Raw genomic sequence first — 20,244 nt, 5'->3', positions numbered from 1 at the left:
CGCTGACCCACCTTCTCCGCTAGCGTGTCTGAGCTCCCCTGAGGCTCCAGTCCTCAGTGAACAGTACTTCCATCACCTCCACTTCCGAAGCAGGACCTCGAGGCCTCTCCCTGCATTGACCCCAGCACCCAGCCCCTCCTGTTTTTCTTCATTAACACAGCAGGGTCTTCCTGTCTCCCTGAAGCTTCTGCGGGCTCTCCTCCCGCGAGGGTGCCCAGCTCCCTCCCTGACTCCCCACAGACGTTCATTTGTCCAGCTGTGCCCACAAGGATCACGTGAAGGTTTCAATCTGCCTGTGTCTTGGGCTTTCCAGGAAGCTCAGATGGTTAAGAATCTGCCTGCTGACATAGGAGACTTGGGTTCGATCTTTGGGCTGGGACGATCCCCCTAAAGGAGGAAAGGATGATACGTCCACTCCAGTGCCCTTGCCTGGGAAATCCCTTGGACAGAGGAGCCTGGCGGGCTATGGCCCTTGGGGTCAAAAACCACTGAGCAACAGAACACAAATTCACTACCTATGCCTTGCAAGGGCTTCCCTGGTGGGGAGTAAAGAATCCGCCTGCAGTGCAGGAGACCTGGGTTCGATTCCTGGGTTGGGAAGATCCCCTGGAGAAGATATAGGCTACCCACTCCAGTTTTCCTGAGCTTCCCTGGTGGCTCAGCTGGTAAAGAATCCGCCTGCAATGCAGGAGAACTGGGTTCAATCCTTGGGGTTGGGAAAATTCCCCTGGAGAAGGGAACGGCTACCCACTCCCGTATTCGGCCTGGAGAATTTCATGGACTGTATAGTCCAAGGGGTTGCAAAGAGTCCACAGGACTGAGCGACTTTCACTATGTCATTATGCCTTGCAAATAACCTTCACATTTCCAACAGCTTTCAACATTGTTACAATAAATTCCAGAGCGCAGAGTGTGAGGCCCTTTCCTAATGCCTCATGGTGTAGCCAGTGATCTATTTACAAAAAACTCCCTCTCTGCATCCCCTTTGAAGCTGTGGATGGAGTGTTCCTTCAGCCTGAAAGCCCTCCTCCTGATTCTGTCCCTCCATTGCTTTCTCCCGCCTAGCTGACTCCTCCAAAACTCGGCTCACTAGGACACTTCCCACAGAAAGGCTTCAGTTTACCGCAAACCACCTGCAGAGGCCGTCTGCTTACTGGTCCAGCTGCAATCCCCAGGCTCTAAGACCCAGGACCACGTGCTGGTCACTTGGTGACTGCTTCTTGTAGTTGTTTAATTGCTCAGTTGTGTCGGACTCTTTGTGACCCCATGGACTATGGGGTCCGCCAGGCTCCTCTGTCCGTGGGATTCTCCAGGCGAGAATGCTGGAGTGGGTTGCCATTTCCTTCTCCAGGGGGATCTTCCCGACCCAGGGATCGAACCCACATCTCCTGTGTCACCTGTCTTATAGGTGGGTTCTCTACCTCTGAGCCAACAGGGAAACCCCAAGGGACTGGCAATCAGCGTCATTAAGAAAGCAAAAGTCGTCAAATCAGGGCTGCCAAGAAAGCTTGTGTTGCTGGTAGCAACGTCCCTTCCTATAAGAATCACACAGTAATACTAGATCCAAGCGCATTCCTATGCACCTAACTAGTTTCCCATCCTTTGGAATGGCTTTAGAAATGGCCAGGGCTTGACAGCAAAAGAACTGAGTGAACCCACAGCTACTGCACACAGGTCTTGGGACGTGGCGCCAGGAACAGGGGCACTCCGCTCGGGTGGCTCCGGGCACAGATTCGTGGTGCCAAGCTGGCATGACACCAGACACCACGTCCAGAGGGGAACTGAGGGCAAGTATTCCTCGCTACGGTGAAGATTCAGAGCAGGTAGGTCTGGACTCACACGGGGCTCTCTCCTGGAAAAGCAGAGTGATCCTGTCCCAGCTAGAGTGGCGCCTTGTCAACAAAACCCAAAGCTTCAGAAGGTGAAGAAAAAAAACCCAGCCTTCCTGGAGCCCAGGGTTTTCTCATCCTCAGCACTACGGTCAACTGGGGTCTAGATCATTCACTGCAGCCGGGTTGGAACTGTAGGAAGGACATTTAACAGCATTGCTGACCACTACCCACTGGACGCCAGAGGCACCCCCTCCCTTGTCAAGAAAAAATGTCTCTATACACAGCCCCCTGGAGAAGGCAGTGGCAACCCACTGCGGTACTCTTGCCTGGAAAATCCCATGGGTGGAGGAGCCTGGTGGGCTGCAGTCCATGGGGCCGCGAAGAGTCGGACACGACTGAGCGACTTCACTTCCACTTTTCACTTTCATGCATTGGAGAAGGAAATGGCAACCCACTCCAGTGTTCTTGCCTGGAGAATCCCAGGGACGGGGGAGCCTGGTGGGCTGCCGTCTATGGGGTCGCACAGAGTCGGACACGACTGAAGCGACTTAGCAGCATACACAGCCCCCAGGGAGGGGTGCTAAGTGACTCCCAACTGAGAACCTTGGTTTTATACAGAGTCAGTTCTATTCTCAGTACCCATTTACAATCAGATGATCAGCACATATAAGATCAGACCAGCTAATAAAGGGGAGGATTCGAGATACACTGCTGTGACTCTGGGGCTTCCCTGGTGGCTCGGCGGTAAAGAACCCACCTGCCTATGCAAGCGGCGCGGAGTCAGGAAGATCCATCCCCTGGAGGAGGGCATGGCAACCCACTCCAGCATTCCTGCCTAGAGAATCCCAAGGACAGAGGAGCCTGGCAGGCTACCGTCCATGGGGGTTGCAAAGACTCGGAAACATGAGTGACTAAACGCACACAGGCACAAGCTGTGAGTCTGAAAAACAAAGAGTTTCCAACATCCACCACGGCTCAAGGTGCCTTTTAAACTGTGCACATAACTTTGCAGAAACACGAGTCGGGACAGTGAGCCTAACGATCGCGGTGGCTACACCATCTGTCTTCTTAACAGGCTCCTGTTTTAAAGGGGTAACAGCAGCATGGATCACAGACGCAGAAAGCTGCTTTAATTGACAATGCGTAGACCACTCAAAATAGACATTTCTCAGGAGAATCCCTCAGGGGTTCTATTTTAATTTTAAGACAGACAAACTAATTGCTTTACAGAATAGCGTTCTGCATTCCTTATAAAGAGGATTATTGCTCTGAATCACATAATCAGCTGCTGACTAGGCAGCCTGGATTCAGGCTTCTCTAGTCTGTTTCGGTGAGTGGCCTGGACCGTGATAAAGACGGATTGCTACGAGATGAGTCTCGGTGCTTGGAACAGCACGATCGTATTTTCCTGCCCTTCAGTGTCCAGCTATGAAAATCTTTACATTTCTTTTGCTTGCTTGAGGAAAGAGCCTCATTCATTTTTAACTATTCCTATGAACATTTCTTATGTTAGTTACAAACACATGAAGCACTTTATCTTAAACTAGACTCAGCAATTTTCAGTGCAAGAAACAAAAGCAACATTCAAAGGACTTTTTTTTTTTTTGGACTGACTTATTTTAGGGAAAATTATCATCCTCTCTAATATTCTATTTTTTAATGGACTAAGCTTTCTGTTTCCTGATGGGCATATTCTGAAAATGAATACAACACTTCTTTTTCAATTTTTTTTCACTACATCAATACATATAAATCACATGTATGTCAAAATGTATTAAAATATGTAAGTGTGCTTTTAAGTTTTTCCTTACAGGTGGGAGACCAAATCCCAGAGATGTGGGGTTTATCTTAAGAGAAAAACTTCCTCCTAAGCCAAAGTAGAGTGATGCTGTTTCTGGACTGAGGAGTACATTTTAAATAGAGAGAGTGGGAGACATTTTTACACAGCATAGTCAGAGTACGAGGTGGGCAGGAAGTTGCGGGTGCAAGGGTTTTTTTCTAAAGTCATAAAATTAGATGTCTCAGAATCTGCCCATGTGGAAAGAGACAGAGAGAAAGAGGCAAGGGGCACGAAGGCAGTCAGCATCCCTTTCTGTCTCACTCGGCAGCTTGCTCACTGACCGGCGACGTCTGTCTAAGATTCCGGGACCTGCAGGAGAACCACCTGCCTTGGGTTAACTTAGACCCTTTCCCCTTCTGACCATGAGCCTGACTGACCATCACTTGAGCATCTGCTGGCTTCCGGCCCCCAGTGGAGGGACGAGAACCTTCAGTCTCCGTGCTGGAGCTTCCCCACCACGGGACGAGGCACAGCAGAGACAGCCGTGAATGATGCTGTCTTCTTGTAGCTTCTTGTGCACGGTGGCGAGACACGCGCACATGTGTACGTGAGCAGGTGCGGAAGTGGTCAGGCAGCCTCTTGTAGCAGCGGGGGAAGCCTGGCTTCTTGCTCTTAGGAAACCAAGGAGCGCTATAGACTCTCAGAGATGTGTATGCTTTCAGCAGCTGAAAGTCTAGCATTTACTGATTTGTACATGCACTGAGGAGCTACAAGAAGGGCTCTTGCTTCTAAGATGCACTTGCAGCCCGACATCATGGCCCCGGGCTGAGGGCTCCACGAGTCCCAGACACTGGCGTCTTCCACCCTGAGCTTTGAGCCCACCCCGGGCTGAGGGCTGACCCGCTCCCCTACTGCCTGCAGGGCAGGGACCACACTCCGGCTTTCCCGACCAACACCGTTCATTCCATGACCCCGTCTCTTGTTGACTGTGGTTTCAGACACCGCTGATGTCATTGAGCAAGTCAACTGGAGCCATTATCAACAGCAGTGCTGAGGATTCCCCTGGTGGCTCGGGGGATAAGCATCTTGCCTGCCAGTGCTAGGGGACGTGGGTTCTGAGAGGGTAACAGGCAGGAAGGCCAGGGGTCTCCAAACGGAGGAAATAGGCTGCAGGTGTCAGACAGTTTTTAAGTGGCAGGAGGAAACAAACTAGTGATTTTTTTTCCCCCTTCTCTATACCAATTTAAAGGAGAAGGCAATAGCACCCCACTCCAGTACTCTTGCCTGGAAAATCCCATGGATGGAGGAGCCTGGTAGGCTGCAGTCCATGGGGTCGCGATGAGTTGGACACGACTGAGCGACTTCCCTTTCTTTCACTTTTCACTTTCCTGCATTGGAGAAGGAAATGGCAACTCACTCCAGTGTTCTTGCCTGGAGAGTCCCAGGGACAGGGGAGCCTGGTGGGCTGCCGTCTCTGGGGCCACACAGAGTTGGACATGACTGAAGCGACTTAGCAGCAGTGGCAGCAGCATACCAATTTAAAAAGAGGTTTCTCTTAAAATATTGTGTTGCCATAACGACACCTGGTTCCACCTGAAGTTAACTTTTGTCAAACCTTGAGTTAACCAATGCATTTTTCATATGGAAATGTTTGCCTTAAGCTATGTTTATGTACTATGCATTTACCCCAGACTCTGTCTTCAGGTTGGTTCTGCCTAACGGTTCAGAACCGACTTGACAAACCAGTGTAATACTCAGACCTCGTTCCCCTAATCTATGTAAATGAAACTATTTGTATGGTAACCTGCCGCTACACAAGATTCAAGTCAATCTTTTCATGGCCCGGGGATGACTCGCTGGTGCCAAGATTATCCCAAAATATATCCTATGGATGAGGGGTCTGGTGCCATTCTCTGAGTTTTAAGACATTTCTTTCTTTCATTAACAGACTGCTAATAACTATATAACATCCAGCTAAAAACTAGCAGGGGGGTACTCTTTCTGCCCCCTTCTAATGCCTATGTCAGAAGCTCTCTCCATCTCCATTAAACTTTAATAAAACCTTATGACACAAAAGATCTGAGCGATCAAACCTCGTCTCTGGCCCCAGATTGAATTCTTCTCCTCCAGAGGCCAAGAATCCCAGCATCTCTTCGTGGTTCAGCAACAATCTTGCAGTTCCATCCCTGATCCAGGAAGATCCCACTGTGCCCCGGAGCAGCTCAAAGCCCACAACTACGCCACAACTATGCAGCCTGTGTGCTCCAGATATGGAACCTGGGGGCCTAGAGCCAGTGCTCCGCAGCAAGAGGAGCCGCCGCTTGGAGAAGGCCCTGCGCTGCTCGTCTCCAGTAGCCCTGGCTTCCCAAACCTGGAGGAGAGCTCATGCTAAGGCCATGAAGACCCAGTGCAGCCAAAAATAAATACATTTTTAAAAGAAAAGACTGTTAAAAAGTACTGGGGGAAAAAATGCAATGCTTAGGTACTAAGGAATCTATCCTCCACCCCTGCAGGGGGGCCATCCTGTTGAAAGTCACCCCTGATTTGTGATTTTCTGCTCAAAGTCCTTCAAATACAACCTGCCTTCTCCTCAGGTGTATAGTGGGGATTACTTCAGTTCTGTTCAGTTGCTCAGTCATGTCTGACTCTGCGACCCAATGGACTGCAGCACACCGGGCTTCCCTGTCCGTTACCAACTCCCAGAGCTTGCTCAAACTCATGTCCATCCAGTCGGTGATGCCATCCAACCATCTCATCCTCTGTCATCCCCTTCTCCTCCCGCCTTCGATCTTCCCCAGCATCAGGATCTTTTCAAATGAGTCAGTTTTTCGCATCAGGTGGCCGAAGGATTAGAGTTTCAGCTTCAGCATCAGTCCTTCCAATGAATATTCAGGACTGATTTCCTTTAGGATGGACTGGTTGGATCTCCTTACAGTCCAAGGGCCTCTCAAGAGTCTTCTCCAACACCGCCATTCAAAAGCATTACTTGAACATCCACAAATATATGGATTGCGATTTTTTTTTTTCACGGAAACTTACACACAATATTCGGGCTTCAGGGTCACAAAGACTCGGACACAACTGACGTGACTGAGCGTGCACACACACGCACACAACACAGGATTTCTAGCATTTGTAATAAAGACCAGAGTCCTAAGGTTCAAGTGGAAATTCTCTTTCTTCTAATAGGCGATGTTAATCGAAATCAGAAATTCGAAAGTGTTCGACATTTGAAACACATTACATTTGAAACACACTATTTCACTTCTTTAAATTTATTTTGCAGAATTTCTCACCTGAGTGTACTCTGGCCTTCCCACTGCTTATGCTGGTTTTAACAGCTGAACATCAGAACTTACCTGTTCTTGGAATAACCGATTAATGGTGTGGTTAAAGACATCAGGATGTAATTGTAACTTGGTATGATGCTTCAGCTATTAAAGCAGAAAGTGTTAGTCGCTCAGTCGTGTCTGACTCTTTGCAACCCCATGGACTATAGCCCGCCAGGCTCCTCTGTCCATGGGGATTCTCCAGGCAAGACTACTGGAATGGGTTGCCACTTCCTTCTCCAGGGGGATCTTCCCAACCCAGGGATCAAACCCAGGTCTCCTGCATTGCAAGTAGATTCTTTACCATCTGAGCCTCCAGGGAAGCCAGAAGGAACAGCTACATAGGAAGAAAGGGAAACGAGGATAATCAAAATGTTTTAAGTGCAAAGAATCTCCAAACAGAACACCGTCAGAATACAGGAGAGACAGACCTAGAGAGCAAAGCATCGTTACTGTTCAATTCTACCTTTGGACCTTTTCCACAGTGTCTGCGTCACAATGTCTTCTGGTTTCATTTAGATCTTTAATATATTTCAGATACGATTTTTCCTCCTGGGCTAACAATTTTATGAGCTTTTTAATAAGTTAACTGGAGCCTTTTTTTTTCCTCCAGACATGTACCATTGTGTTAAATGCAAGTACAAAAAGGAATGTAAGATAATTTTTAAACATTTAGTGAGTGAGTGAAGTCGCTCAGTGGTGTCCAACTCTTTGAGACCCCATGCGCTGTAGCCTAGCAGGCTCCTCAGTACATGGGACTTTCCAGGCAAGAGTACTGGAGTGGGTTGCCATTGCCTTCTCCAGGAGATCTTCCCGATCCAGGGGTTGGACCCAGGTCCCCCACACTGTAGGCAGACACTTTACCATCTGAGCCACCAGGGAAGTCAGTTTAAATATTTAAACCAAAAGTAAAGGTTGTGGTCAGGATAAAAAGGGGAGGGTGGGAAGAGGGGAGAGAGACAGACAGAGATTGACACGTGAGTTGCATCAAAATCTTTCATGGAGGAGGAACTGAGACCCAGTTCAGTTCAGTTCAGTTCAGTTGCTCAGTTGTGTCCGACTCTTTGTGACCCCATGGACTGCAGCATGCCAGGCTTCCCTGTCCATCACCAACTCCCAGAGTTTACCCAAACTCATGCCCATCAAGTCAGTGATGCCATCCAACCATCTCATCCTCCATCGTCCCCTTCTCCTCCTGCCTTCAATCTTTCCCAGCATCAGGGTCTTTTCCAGTGAGTCAGTTCTTTGCATCAGGTGGCCGAAGTATTGGAGTTTCAGCTTCATTATCAGTCCTTCCAATGAACACTCAGGACTGATCTCCTTTAGGATGGACATCGTTCACTACAGGAATCCAGTTACAGCGGTTTAACCAAGCAGAATTAAGACAGCTTAAATGAGCAGAGTCCACCAGAGTACCAGAAGAGAGACAAAACCCAAATCAGGTCACCAGGGGTAGTTTAAGCTAAGGTCAGTCAGTTCAGTCGCTCAGTCATGTCCGACTCTTTGCGACCCCATGGACTGCAGCACTCCAGGCCTCCCTGTCCATCACCGACTCCCCAGGTTTCCTCAAACTCATGTCCATTGAGTTAAAGTGGTTTCCTAACACTTTGTTGCAATGTGGCCCCAGGCTCTATGTGGCACTACGAAAATGGGGTGTCCCCCCGCTGCCGCCTCAAGCCCCTTGCATTAGCTGAACATGCCAAGTTCAGACCCCTAAACTGTAGTTAGCAAATCAGGTGGCCATTTTCCACCTCTTGGGGCAGAGTACCAGCCTGCCTCCAGAGTAAACACTCTCACAGCACAAGAGAAGTGCCCTTAACGTGGGGGAGATGTCTTTAACGGCCCCTGGGTCTGGCTAAGACTGGGGAAATTTTCAGGCTGTCTCTTTAATAAGGGGCAACCGACATTTACATAGGGAACTGGGATTTTTCCCTTCCCCTCGATGGAGGCAGATACATCACTCTGAAAGGAAGTGGGCTTAGTTATCTCACTACTGCTAATGTGTCTGCCGAGACAGATGGCCATTGACACAGACATTTTCATCCATTTCTGCACGAGACAGAAAGTTTACAATCTAGGGATTTCCTCACAGCTGGAGCCCTCGGGGTGCTGCTGCTGCTGTTAAGTCACTTCAGTCATGTCTGACTCTGTGCGACCCCATAGACGGCAGCCCACCAGGCTGTCAAAATAACATGTTCCCTCCAGACAGATGCCCATGGTGGGACTGGGTGCCCTTAACTAGCCACCCCATGTTTGTGGGTACCAGTTATTTTTCTCATCTTCACAAACTCATTTTGACCTTTTAATCCTTTTCCTTGCACAGTTTAGGAGATGCAGACAACAGAATTAATGCACACACTACAGTTTAAACAGCAACAATGATATTTTTTATTTCATTGAAATTAGTCTTCAGCATCCACAAAGAGGGATATCACGAAAACAAAAGTAAAAATGTTTCTTGATATTAAATGGTTCTCTAAAAGCAGTTCCTGCAGCAATAGTATCAGTACCACTTGGGGAACTTTTGAAAATAGAATTGATTGTGCCCTACACAGACTGAGAGAATAAGGAATTCTAGGGGTGCACCCAGCTCTCCTCCATTAACACTCTGGGTGCTTCCGACGTGCAGGGAAGCTTATGAGGATTCAACACGCTTTAAAAAAAAGAGAAGCCTCTGCTGTCATACAATATTGTCAGTGATACCCAGTGTCACTTCTATATCTATATTTCATAGTTGAAACTCATTTTGTATTTTTAAAAAAACCTAGCCATTTCCTACTAAAAACACTATTTTCTAATTATCATTGATTCGCTTCCCTAGTAGCTCAGCTGGTAAAGAATCCACCTGCAAAGCAGGAGACCCTGGTTCGATTCCTGGGTCAGGAAGATCCCCTGGAGAAGGGATCGGCTACCCACTCCAGTATTCTTGGGCTTCCCTGGTGGCTCAGCTGGTAAAGAATCTGCCTGCAATGCGGGAGACCTGGGTTCAATCCCTGGGTTGGGCAGATTCCCTGGAGAAGGGAAAGGCTACCCACTCTAGTATTCTGGCCTAGAGAATCCCATGGACTGTATAGCCCATGGTTAATTAACTGACTTGTTTGCAAGGAGTGGTAAACTTATTCACAAGATGTGTCTGTGGTTAATTAATCCACTCATTTACAAGTGGAGGTAAACTTATATACAAGATGAGTTGCGGTTAATTAATATCTGTGTGTGATAGTCTGTACGACTTTCTCATCTTTGAAGGCTCACCTGAAGAACTCACAAAATGAGGAGACAGCTAACAATACTGGCGCTGGCTAGTATTAATAATACTCGGGATAATGATGAGTTTGGCAGGTTGGTGGGTGCACAAATGGGGCCTCCGTCGTGCCAGACGCCAGGCCCTGACTGTTTCATTTCAGCCTCATGGCAGCCTTGTGATACAGAGCTTCATACATCTGCATCTGACCCAGAAGACCTGGGCTGCCCAGTGGAGGACCAGTTCATCCCAGAGCACGGGGCCTGTGGGTACCAGTGTCAGGCCCCGGGCTGGAGAGCTCCTGCCTCCCGCTCTGTGGCGGCCCCCGACCCATCAACACAACCAGAGTCAGTCTCTTTCTGGTCGAAGCCGACAATTCCTTTTTGGGCCTTGCCGCAGCTGCTTTGTGCAGAGACGTCTTTACCACATGTATTCTGATTCAAGGGAATATAGAGAAGCCACTACGGTCACGATTGCAACTGAGCGCCGTGATGGTCCTCCAGGGTTCAGACCGTGCATGTGTGGGGAGAGGTCAGTGTGACCTGCAGCGTGGGACCTGGGAGGGACGGTGCGGAGACAGGCCTCCCTCCCTTGTGATCAGAACAACACTGTTTTGTGGGTCCAAGCCCAGTTTGTCCAAGAGTGTGGCTCTGGGTGGAGGTGGCCTTTGTTCCAAGATGTCACTTCTCACAAATCACATGCCAGTACCTGAGTCCCCAGCATCTACGCGCAGAAAGAGAGAAATTATGTTTGCCCTGGACGCATGAAAGGACACCCAGAGAACTATACGAGTTGATAAGGTGTTCGATGAAGTCAAATGACGACCCTGAAGACATTTGTAGGCATGCTCAATTCTAAAGCTTATATCTCAACTGTGGGATCAAAAAAGATCTTGCTGCAATTTATGACAGTGTCCTGCCTGTGCTTTCCTCTAAGATGGTGAAGAGTCTGCCTGCAGTGCGTGAGACCTGGGATCGATCCCTGGGTAAGGAAGAGTCTGTGGAGAGGGGAATGGCAACCCACTGCAGTGTTCTTGCCTGCAAAATTCCATGGATGGAGGAGCTTGGTGGGCTACAGTCCATGGGGTTGCAAAGAGTCAGACACAACTGGAGCGACTAACGCAAGAGTTCTACCGCATGTGGCCTTGCATTTAGGTCTTTAATGCATTATGAGTTTACTTTTGTGAATGGTGTTAGGGAGCGTTCTAATTTCATTCTTTGACGTGTAGCTGTCCAGGTTTCCCAGCACTTCCTGAAGAGACTGTCTTTTCTCCACTGTATGTTCTTGCCTCTTTTGTCATAGATTAGGTGACCACAGGTGTGTGGGTTTATCTCCGGGCTTTCTATCATGTTCCATGGGTTTGTCTTTCTGTTTTTGTGCCAGGACTATACCGTCTTGATGGCTGTGGCTCTGAAGTAAGAGAGTCTGATTCGGCCAGATCCATTTTTTCTTTCTCAAGATTAATTTGCTGACTTGTGGTCTTTTGTGTTTTGATAGAAACCGTAAAATTTTTGGATATAAGTGGCGACAAGATCTTTTTTGATCCACCTCCTAAAGTAATGAAAACAAAAATGAAAATAAGCAAATGGGATCTAATTAAACTCAAAAGCTTTTGCACACCAAAGGAAACCATTAACACAAAATGCAAAGACAATCTTCAGAATGAGAGAAAATATTTGCAAATGAAGCAAACGTCAAGGGACTAATCTCCAAAACTAGAGAAGAGAAAGGCTACCCACTGCAGTATTCTGGCCTGGAGATTTCCATGGACTACAGTCCACGGGGTTGCAAAGAGTTGGACACGACCGAGCAATTTTCACTATCTCCAAAGTATACAAAGAGCTCATGTGGCTCAATTAAAAAAAAAAAACAAAACACACACAAACAAGCCAATCAAAAGGGTAGAAGATCTGAATAGACATTATCCAAAGAAGACGTATAGATGGCTAAAAAGAGCGCATGAAACGATGCTTCACACCACTAGTTATTAAAGAGACGCAAGTCAAAACTACAATGAGGTGTCACTTCAGATTGGCGAGAATGGCCATCATCAATGAAAACCTACAAACAATAAATGCTGGAGGCGGGTGTGGAGAAAAGGCAACCCTCTCACACTGTCGGTGGGAATGTAAACTGATACAGTCATTGTGAAGAACAGTACAGAGGTTCCTTAAAGAACTGAAAACAGACCTACCCTATGATCTAGCAATGTCACTGCTGGGGATATACGTGGAGAAAACCATGATCTGAAAAGATACATGCACCTCAGTGTTCATAGAGGCACAGCTCACAACCCCCAAGACACAGAAGCACCCTAAATGTCCGTCAGCAGAGGAACAGGTGAGGAAGATGTGCTGTGTATAGACAATGGCACATTATTAACCATAAGAAATGAATGAAGTCATGCCATACGCAGCAACATGGATGGACCTCGAGACTGTCATCGGGTAGAAGTCAGTCAGAGACAGACAGATATATCATATGACATCTTGCACATGTGGAATCTAAAAAAAAAAAAGATACAAATGAAGTGACAAAATGGAAACAGAATCGCAGATGTGAAAAAAAAAAAAAAGAACAACTTATAGTTACCAGAGGGTAAGAGAGGGGGAAGGGATAAATTAGACCGGGATTGGACACACTGAGACACAATTAGACACATTTCTATATGCAAAACATATAAGTAACAGGACCTACTATTTAGCACAGAGAACTCTATCAGTTCAGTTCAGTTCGGTCGCTCAGTCGTGTCCGACTCTCTGCGACCCCATGAATCGCAGCACGCCAGGCCTCCTTGTCCATCACCAACTCCCGGAGTTCACTCAGACTCATGTCCATCGAGTCAGTGATGCCATCCAGCCATCTCATCCTCGGTCGTCCCCTTCTCCTCCTGCCCCCAATCCCTCCCAGCATCAGAGTCTTTTTCAATGAGTCAGCTCTTCGCATGAGGTGGCCAAAGTACTGGAGTTTCAGCTTTAGCGTCATTCCTTCCAAAGAAATCCCAGGGCTGATCTCCTTCAGAACGGACTGGTTGGATCTCCTTGCAGTCCAAGGGACCCTCAAGAGTCTTCTCCAACTAGTCAATACTATATAATGACCTACATGGGAAAAAAATCTAAAAAAAGAGGGGATCTATGTATAAGTACATTTGATTCATGCCGCTGACCAGCAGAAAGGAATGCAACAGTGTAAATCAACTATTCTCCAAAGAAAATTGAAATAAAAATCTATTATAGTTTGCATCTAACCTGTACGGTATAAAGTAACACAGTTTATGTCTCAACTATGCGTGTGTGTCTGTGTCTGAGTCAGAATGTGTGTTTTGTGTGAGAGGGAATACAAATACACATAAACTGTATTACCGACTCTGACCCCCACACACACATAGTTCAAACATAAACTGTGTTACTTTACACCGTATAGGTTAGATACAAACTACTATCCAATAGGTTTTTTTGGAACAGGCAGGGTTTCCCTGATAGCTCAGCTGGTAAAGAATCTGCGTGCAATGCAGGAGCTGCTGCTGCTGCGGCTGCTAAGTCGCCTCAGTCGTGTCCGACTCTGTGCGACCCCATAGACGGCAGCCCACCAGACTCCCCTGTCCCTGGGATTCTCCAGGCAAGAACACTGGAGTGGGTTGCCATTTCCTTCTCCAATGCAGGAAAGTGAAAAGTGAAAGTGAAGTCACTCAGTCGTGCCTGGCTCTACACAACCCCATGGGATTTTCCAGGCAAGAGTACTGGAGTGGGTTGCCACTGCCTTCTCCACAATGCAGGAGACCCTGGTTCAATTCCTGGGTCTGGAAGATCCCCTGGAGAAGGGATAGGCTACCCACTGCAGTATTCTTGCCTGGAGAATCCTGTGGATGGAGGAGCCTGGTAGGCTGCAGTCCACAGGGTCACACAGAGTTGGACAGGACTGAAGCGACTTAGCAGCTGCAGCAGCCACATCGCTGTCCTTAGCGCCTGAACCACTGTTTCACTCCCCATCCGTGGGGTCCCTCGTGCCAAAAAGGTTGGAGATTGCTGCTCTATGCAACACTTTGAAGAGGTGTGTAATATATAATAAAGTGTATAAATACATCTCCATAGCACTATTAACGGAGAAGGCAATGGCACCCCACTCCAGTACTCTTGCCTGGATAATCCCATGGACGGAGGAGCCTGGTAGGCTGCAGTCCACGGGGTCACGAAGAGTCGGACACGACTGAGCGACTTCACTTTCACTTTTCACTTTCCTGCATTGGAGAAGGAAATGGCAACCCACTCCAGAGTTCTTGCCTGGAGAATCCCAGGGACAGGGGAGCCTGGTGGGCTGCCGTCTATGGGGTCACACAGAGTCGGACACAACTGAAGTGACTTAGCAGCGGCAGCAGCACTATTAAAGAAATAATACTATACAACTGGGGGCGGAAAGTCTTCAGTGAGACCTAGCTTCATGTGAGTTTAACCACGTCGTGTTTAACCTAAAGAAAGGAGGGTCGGCAGCAACATGAAAAATTCTTTCATCTGTGTTCGGAATCCTTTGTGAGTTACTCCTGGATAACGGAAATGATTTTCAGAATCCCAGTTTATACCGTTGTGATGTCACTGAATTCCAATTGTTTTTTAGCTTGCTCACTATTTTTCTTTCTTTTTTTTGCTGTTACCTCTGTTTAATCAATATTTATATGACACCAATTTGTAGACTCGTCCTATGGATGCATATTAAATCATCGTCATTTGTGTGATTTTTTTGCGTGTGCGCTAATCGCGGTGGTAGGTGGTTTGGTCACTAAATTGTGTCTGACTCTGCAACCGCGTGGACTGCAGCACGCTAGGCTCCTCTGTTCATGGAATTTTCCAGGACAAGGATACTGGAGTGGGTTGCCATTTCCTTTTGCAGGAGATCTTCCCGACCCAGGGATCGAACTCGAGTCTCCTGCATTGCAGGTGGGTTCCTTACCGACTGAGCCACAGGGAAAGCCCCCTGTACCCTAAAAGTTGGGAGCCCTAACCGTGTAACCTGCTTCCAGAGTGTTCCCGGACTAGGAGGGCTTGGCAAGTGGAGAGATGAGAGTAACAAAGACATGTCTTGCCTCCCATGTATGCTTTACCACTCAGCTGCCTGTTCAGTCTCTGCAGTTGTGTCCCCCTGACAGGCAGAAGCTAAGCTGTATGCTTACTCACAGCTGGGCGGGGGCTCACTTCTGGGAAAAGTGAGGTTTCCCATAACTAATAAACACTGACCCACAGACGTAGCTTCACTTCAGCAAACGCTAGGTCCGAGCAGACTCACACGCCCTAGGGCGTGTGGTCAAGATTCCCCAGCAACAGCCCCCAACAGCCAGGGACAACAGACACAGGCAGACACACTCTCCATCACACCCGCTGTGTACCGTCAGATTCTTATAGTTGATTGCTGAGCTCAGACGTCGCGTGTGCTGCCCAGAACTGACTGTGGTCTGTCCCTAAGTTCTGCTGTGTGCTTCCTTTTACACACGTAGCCCATGGGAGGTGGCCAGATGCCTACAACCACGTGAGATGATTCTCTTTGGTCTTCCAACCACTGTAGAGACATGGACTCCTGGTTTTATAAAGAAAACCGTCAATTTATGGGGACTTCTTATGGGGGGTGGTCCAGTGGGTAAGACTCTGCCCTCCCGATGCAGCAGGCCCAGGTTCAACCCCTGGTCAAGGGACTAGATCCCACATGCCGCAACTAAGCCTCACCACAGCTGAATAGATTGTTTGTTTTAAAGAGAGAGCAGATTATGGGGATGACCCAGAGAGACCCAGAGAGATGTTATGGGGAGGGAGGTGGGAGGGGGGTTCATGTTTGGGAACGCATGTAAGAATTAAAGATATTAAAATTTAAAAAATTTAAAAAAAATAAAAATAAAAAAAATAAAGAGAGAGCAGATTATGAATGGAGGTGACCAGGTCCAAAAGCCGAACAGGTCCAAAAGCCATGCACTTGTGATGAACTGAAGAGAGAGGAGGAGAATAAGATGATGCTCCATGTGTGAGGCCATGTCCCGTGGTGTGGTCACAGGGAGGCAGAGACTTCCAGAGGACCAGGACTTTCCTGGGTCAGAACTCCACCATGTCCAGAGTTCATCTGCTTCTCCTGGGTCCCTTTATTTCTGTTCTCTCTTCCCGCTCTGGGGATGATCATATTCACTCATAACTGCCAGAATGAGAAAAGCAGGCAAGATACTTGGCTCGCCATCTCTTTTTTCGCCAGTTAAGGAAGATCAGGAAGGTTCTTTGCCTGCTGTTTGGCAATTAGACGAGAGATATTTTCTGGACCTCATGTGCCTGGAGCTAGGCATAAAGTAAGGAAAATTTATGACAACCTAGACAGCATATGAAAAAGCAGAGACATCACTTTGCCAACAAAGGTCCATCTAGTCAAGGCTGTGGTTTTTCCAGTGGTCATGTATGGATGTCAGAGTTGAACTATAAGCTGAGTGCAAAAGAGTTGACGCTTTTGAACTGTGGTGTTGGAGAAGACTCTTGAGGGTCCCTTGGAGGGCAAGGAGATCCAACCAGTCCATCCTAAAGGAGATCAGTCCTGGGTGTTCATTGGAAGGACTGATGCTGAGGCTGAAACTCCAATACTTTGGCCACCTGATGGGAAGAGCTGACTCCTTTGAAAAGACCCTGGTGCTGGGAAAGATTGAGGGCAGGAGGAGAAGGGGGTGACAGAGGATGAGACGGTTGGATGGCACCACCGACTCGATGGACATGGGTTTCAGTAGACTCCAGGAGTTGGTGATGGACAGGGAGGCTGGTGTGCTACAGTTCACGGGGTCGCCAAGAGTCAGACATGACTGAGAGACTGAACTGGACTGAACTGAAGGAAACCTGAGATATTGGAAAGACATTTTAAAAAGCCTTGCTGCTGTTGTTGTTTGGTTGCTAGGTCATACCCAACTCTTTGCGACCTCATGGAGTGCAGCACGCCAGGCCTCCCTGTCCTTCACTCACTCCCAGAGCTTGCTCAAACTCACATCCATTGAGTGGGTGATGCCATCCAACCATCCCATGTGAGAACACATGTGCTTACTCAGGAATCCTGGGCATGACCTTTGGCTTAAATAGATGGGAATCACCCTGTCAACTCTGCCAGGCTTTCAGCATAGGGCTGAAAGTGAAAGTCGCTCAGTCGTGTCTGACCCTTTGCAACCCTGTGGACTATACAGCTCATGGAATTCTCCAGGCCAGAATACTGGCGTGGGTAGCCTTTCCCTTCTCCAGGGGAATCTTCCCAACCCAGGGATTGAACCCAGGTCTTCCGCATTGCGGGCAGATTCTTTACCAGCTGAGCCACCAGCGAAACCCAACAGTACAAGGCAGCAGCATTATCAACTGAGGAAATACACCAGGAGACTGAGAGGGAAGGAGATGTATAATCCAGCTATCACTGGCTTGGCCAAAAAGTCTGTTCAGGTTTCTCCATACACTGTTAGGGTCCCATATGCATCGTATGGAAAAAACCTGAATCCCCTTTTGGCCAGTCTAACACGTTAGCCCTGGAAAACTGGTCCTTATGACCATGGAGAGCTTTCACGTCCCAGTCTATTCCAATGGACTCAACACCATTCTCTCAGTACTTCCTGGCCTCCCAATGAACACTTCATGTGGCTGGAGTGCTGGGTACTCTCAGATGTTATCACGTCCACACTGCAGACAAGGTTACGTTAAACAAGGGCCTTCTCAAAGCTTGGTTTCTTTACCCCCTTGCATGACTCAGGGAGGAAAATCCATGCACTTAAGGGAGCAGGGGAGAGCATATTTTGAAGCAGCAGGATTTCTTAAAAAGGCTAATTTTAAATAGACTCAGGAAAAAAAAATGCAAATATGTCATCTCACTTGACCATAGTAACAGCATCAGATTTAATATTTTCGGTCCAGACCATCTGGGCTTGATTCTCATTGTTCAAAACTCTGTGGGAGCTATTTCGGTTGCGCTTGGGAAAGTTTCGTTTGAGTCACAAGTACGATGAGAACGTAGTCCTGTTGCCAAAATAGAAAGCTCTGTCTCTTCCCCCCCGCCCCTCCCCAACTCTCTGAGAAAGTTGCTTTGGGAAGAATAATTTGGGACCTTAGAACAGATTTAGGAGCTGATGGGACTTGCCTTAGTGGTCCACTGGGCAGAACTCCAGGTTCTCAATGCAGACCTGGGTTCCATCCCTGGTCAGGGAAATAGATCCCACATGCTGAAACTAAGTGTTCACCTGCCACTGCTAAGACCTGGTGCAGTCAAATAAATAAATAATTTTTTTTTTAATTTAAAAGTTTTACATTAAAAATTTAATTTACATTTTAAAAAATTAAAAATTTACATTAAAAATTTACATTAAAAATTAAACATTTTTACATTTAAAAAATGGAAAAATTTTGCAGTTAAAGATATTAAATTTTTTACATTAAAAATTAAATTTTTTACATTTAAAAAATCAAAAAATTTTACGGATAACAAAATCAAAAATTTTACATATAAAAAATTTAAAAAATTTACATTAAAAATAAAAATTTACATATAAAAAATTAAAAAATTTTACATATAAAAAATTTACATTAAAAATCAAAAAATCTTACATATAAAAATAAAAAATTTTATATTTAAAAATCAAAAATTTTATATTAAAAATCAAATTTTTACATTAAAAATTAATTTTTACATTAAAATTTTAATTTTAAAGAAAAAAAAAAAAGACAGAGCTGAAGAACATTTCACACACCACCAGCTATCAATTCAAAGCTCAGGCAAACGACAATCAGTTATCCATGAATGAGACAGTCTATTTTCCCCATATTAGAAGAAACTCAGTCTGTTGACATCCCACGCTGTTGATGTTTTTACGCTGTCCTTCCCCACGTCTACAACTGCCCCTGCCCTGCGTCTACACTATTCCTGACTGCATACGCCTTTGGATAAGTTTCGTCTTGTTTCCTGAGAAAGTTCTGGAAGAGCACGCACAGGCAGGGTGGCAACAGACGTAAGCGTGAAGGAAACCAGTCTTTCGCCTCTCTTTGCCTCCCTCCCTCCCTGGGTTCAAATTCTAGGGAAGCTGTTAAACAACGAACTCTCTGATTTTAGAAATCAGAGACTGTTTTCTCTTAAAGCTTGCACAGATGCTGTTATAACAGCAATGTAAGACTTCTGAAGAGACAAACGCCAGCCACAGTCTTTCCACCTTAACACTTCTTTTAATTTACGGGGGAAAAAAAAAAGATACAGAGATTCTTCATTACAAAGTAGAAAGAGAGATACAAGCAGAGAGGACAGAAATGTGGAGATCAAGGCAGGGAGGTGGGTGGGATTAACTGGGAGAACAGGATTGATATACATCCACTGCTGATACTCTGTATAAAAGAGACAACGAATGACACCTTGCTGCAGAGCCTCTAGGGGATGCGCTGTGGTGACCTAAATGGAAAGGAAACTCAAAAGAGGGAAATTTGTATCGTATAGCTCATTCACTTCATTGTACAGCAGAAATTAACCCAATGCTGTAAAGTACCTGCACTCAAAAATTTAAAATAAAAAAATTTTTTTGAAGTCCCCATCTTATCCGTATCCATATATTATAGGTACATCATTGTTTAAATGGATCAATAATAGTGTAACATGTAGTAACAACCCAATCGTTTATTTTTAAGGAATTCTTTGCCCTTGATTTGGCCTCTTGCAGAACTGGAATTTTACTCAAAAATTTTTTGAAAGAGCCACCAAATCCAGCAATAGTCATGGAACATTCCCTCGAAAGATTCCTTAATTCAAACATCAGGCAGTACAGACTTCTGTGTTCTTTTAAGGAAAGAAACAGCTCTAAGATTTCAGAAAACATTTCAGCATTCATACGGGAGTCCTGAGAAATGCTTCAGGGATTGACCCAACCCTCTGTTTAAAAAATGCTCCTTTGTCACATATAAGACTGGGCAATTTTTCAGGATATATTCGATCATTTTGAGAGTTCAGGATGCCACCTTTGTAGAAACCTAAGGTGGCCACAGGCACAGAATGAGTGAATGATAAATAGGTGACAGGTCTCCTAAATACCAGAGGGGGTCA

General features: G+C 46.5%; 1 protein-coding gene across 3 annotated transcripts in view; it reads right to left on the bottom strand.

The window, feature by feature from the left end:
* Positions 1-9,305: 9,305 nt before the first annotated feature.
* Positions 9,306-20,244, bottom strand: part of LOC138929709 (uncharacterized) — a 329,162-nt gene continuing 318,223 nt past the window's right edge. For 2 of the 3 annotated variants that reach the window (XM_070289694.1, XM_070289692.1), the window contains one exon: positions 9,306-11,733. Coding sequence is in view for 1 of the 3 variants with exons in the window: in XM_070289692.1 (XP_070145793.1) it covers positions 11,643-11,733 (91 nt within the window). In the remaining 2 variants the exon portion in view is untranslated. Of the gene's footprint in view, positions 11,734-13,224; positions 13,298-20,244 lie in introns of those variants that run through there. The other variant, XM_070289695.1, reaches the window with a different exon arrangement.

This window comes from Ovis canadensis, chromosome X (assembly GCF_042477335.2).
Source record: "Ovis canadensis isolate MfBH-ARS-UI-01 breed Bighorn chromosome X, ARS-UI_OviCan_v2, whole genome shotgun sequence".
Taxonomy (NCBI): domain Eukaryota; kingdom Metazoa; phylum Chordata; class Mammalia; order Artiodactyla; family Bovidae; genus Ovis; species Ovis canadensis.
The sequence above is the reverse complement of the archived record's forward strand: the minus strand, read 5'-3'. Positions and strand labels throughout refer to the sequence as shown.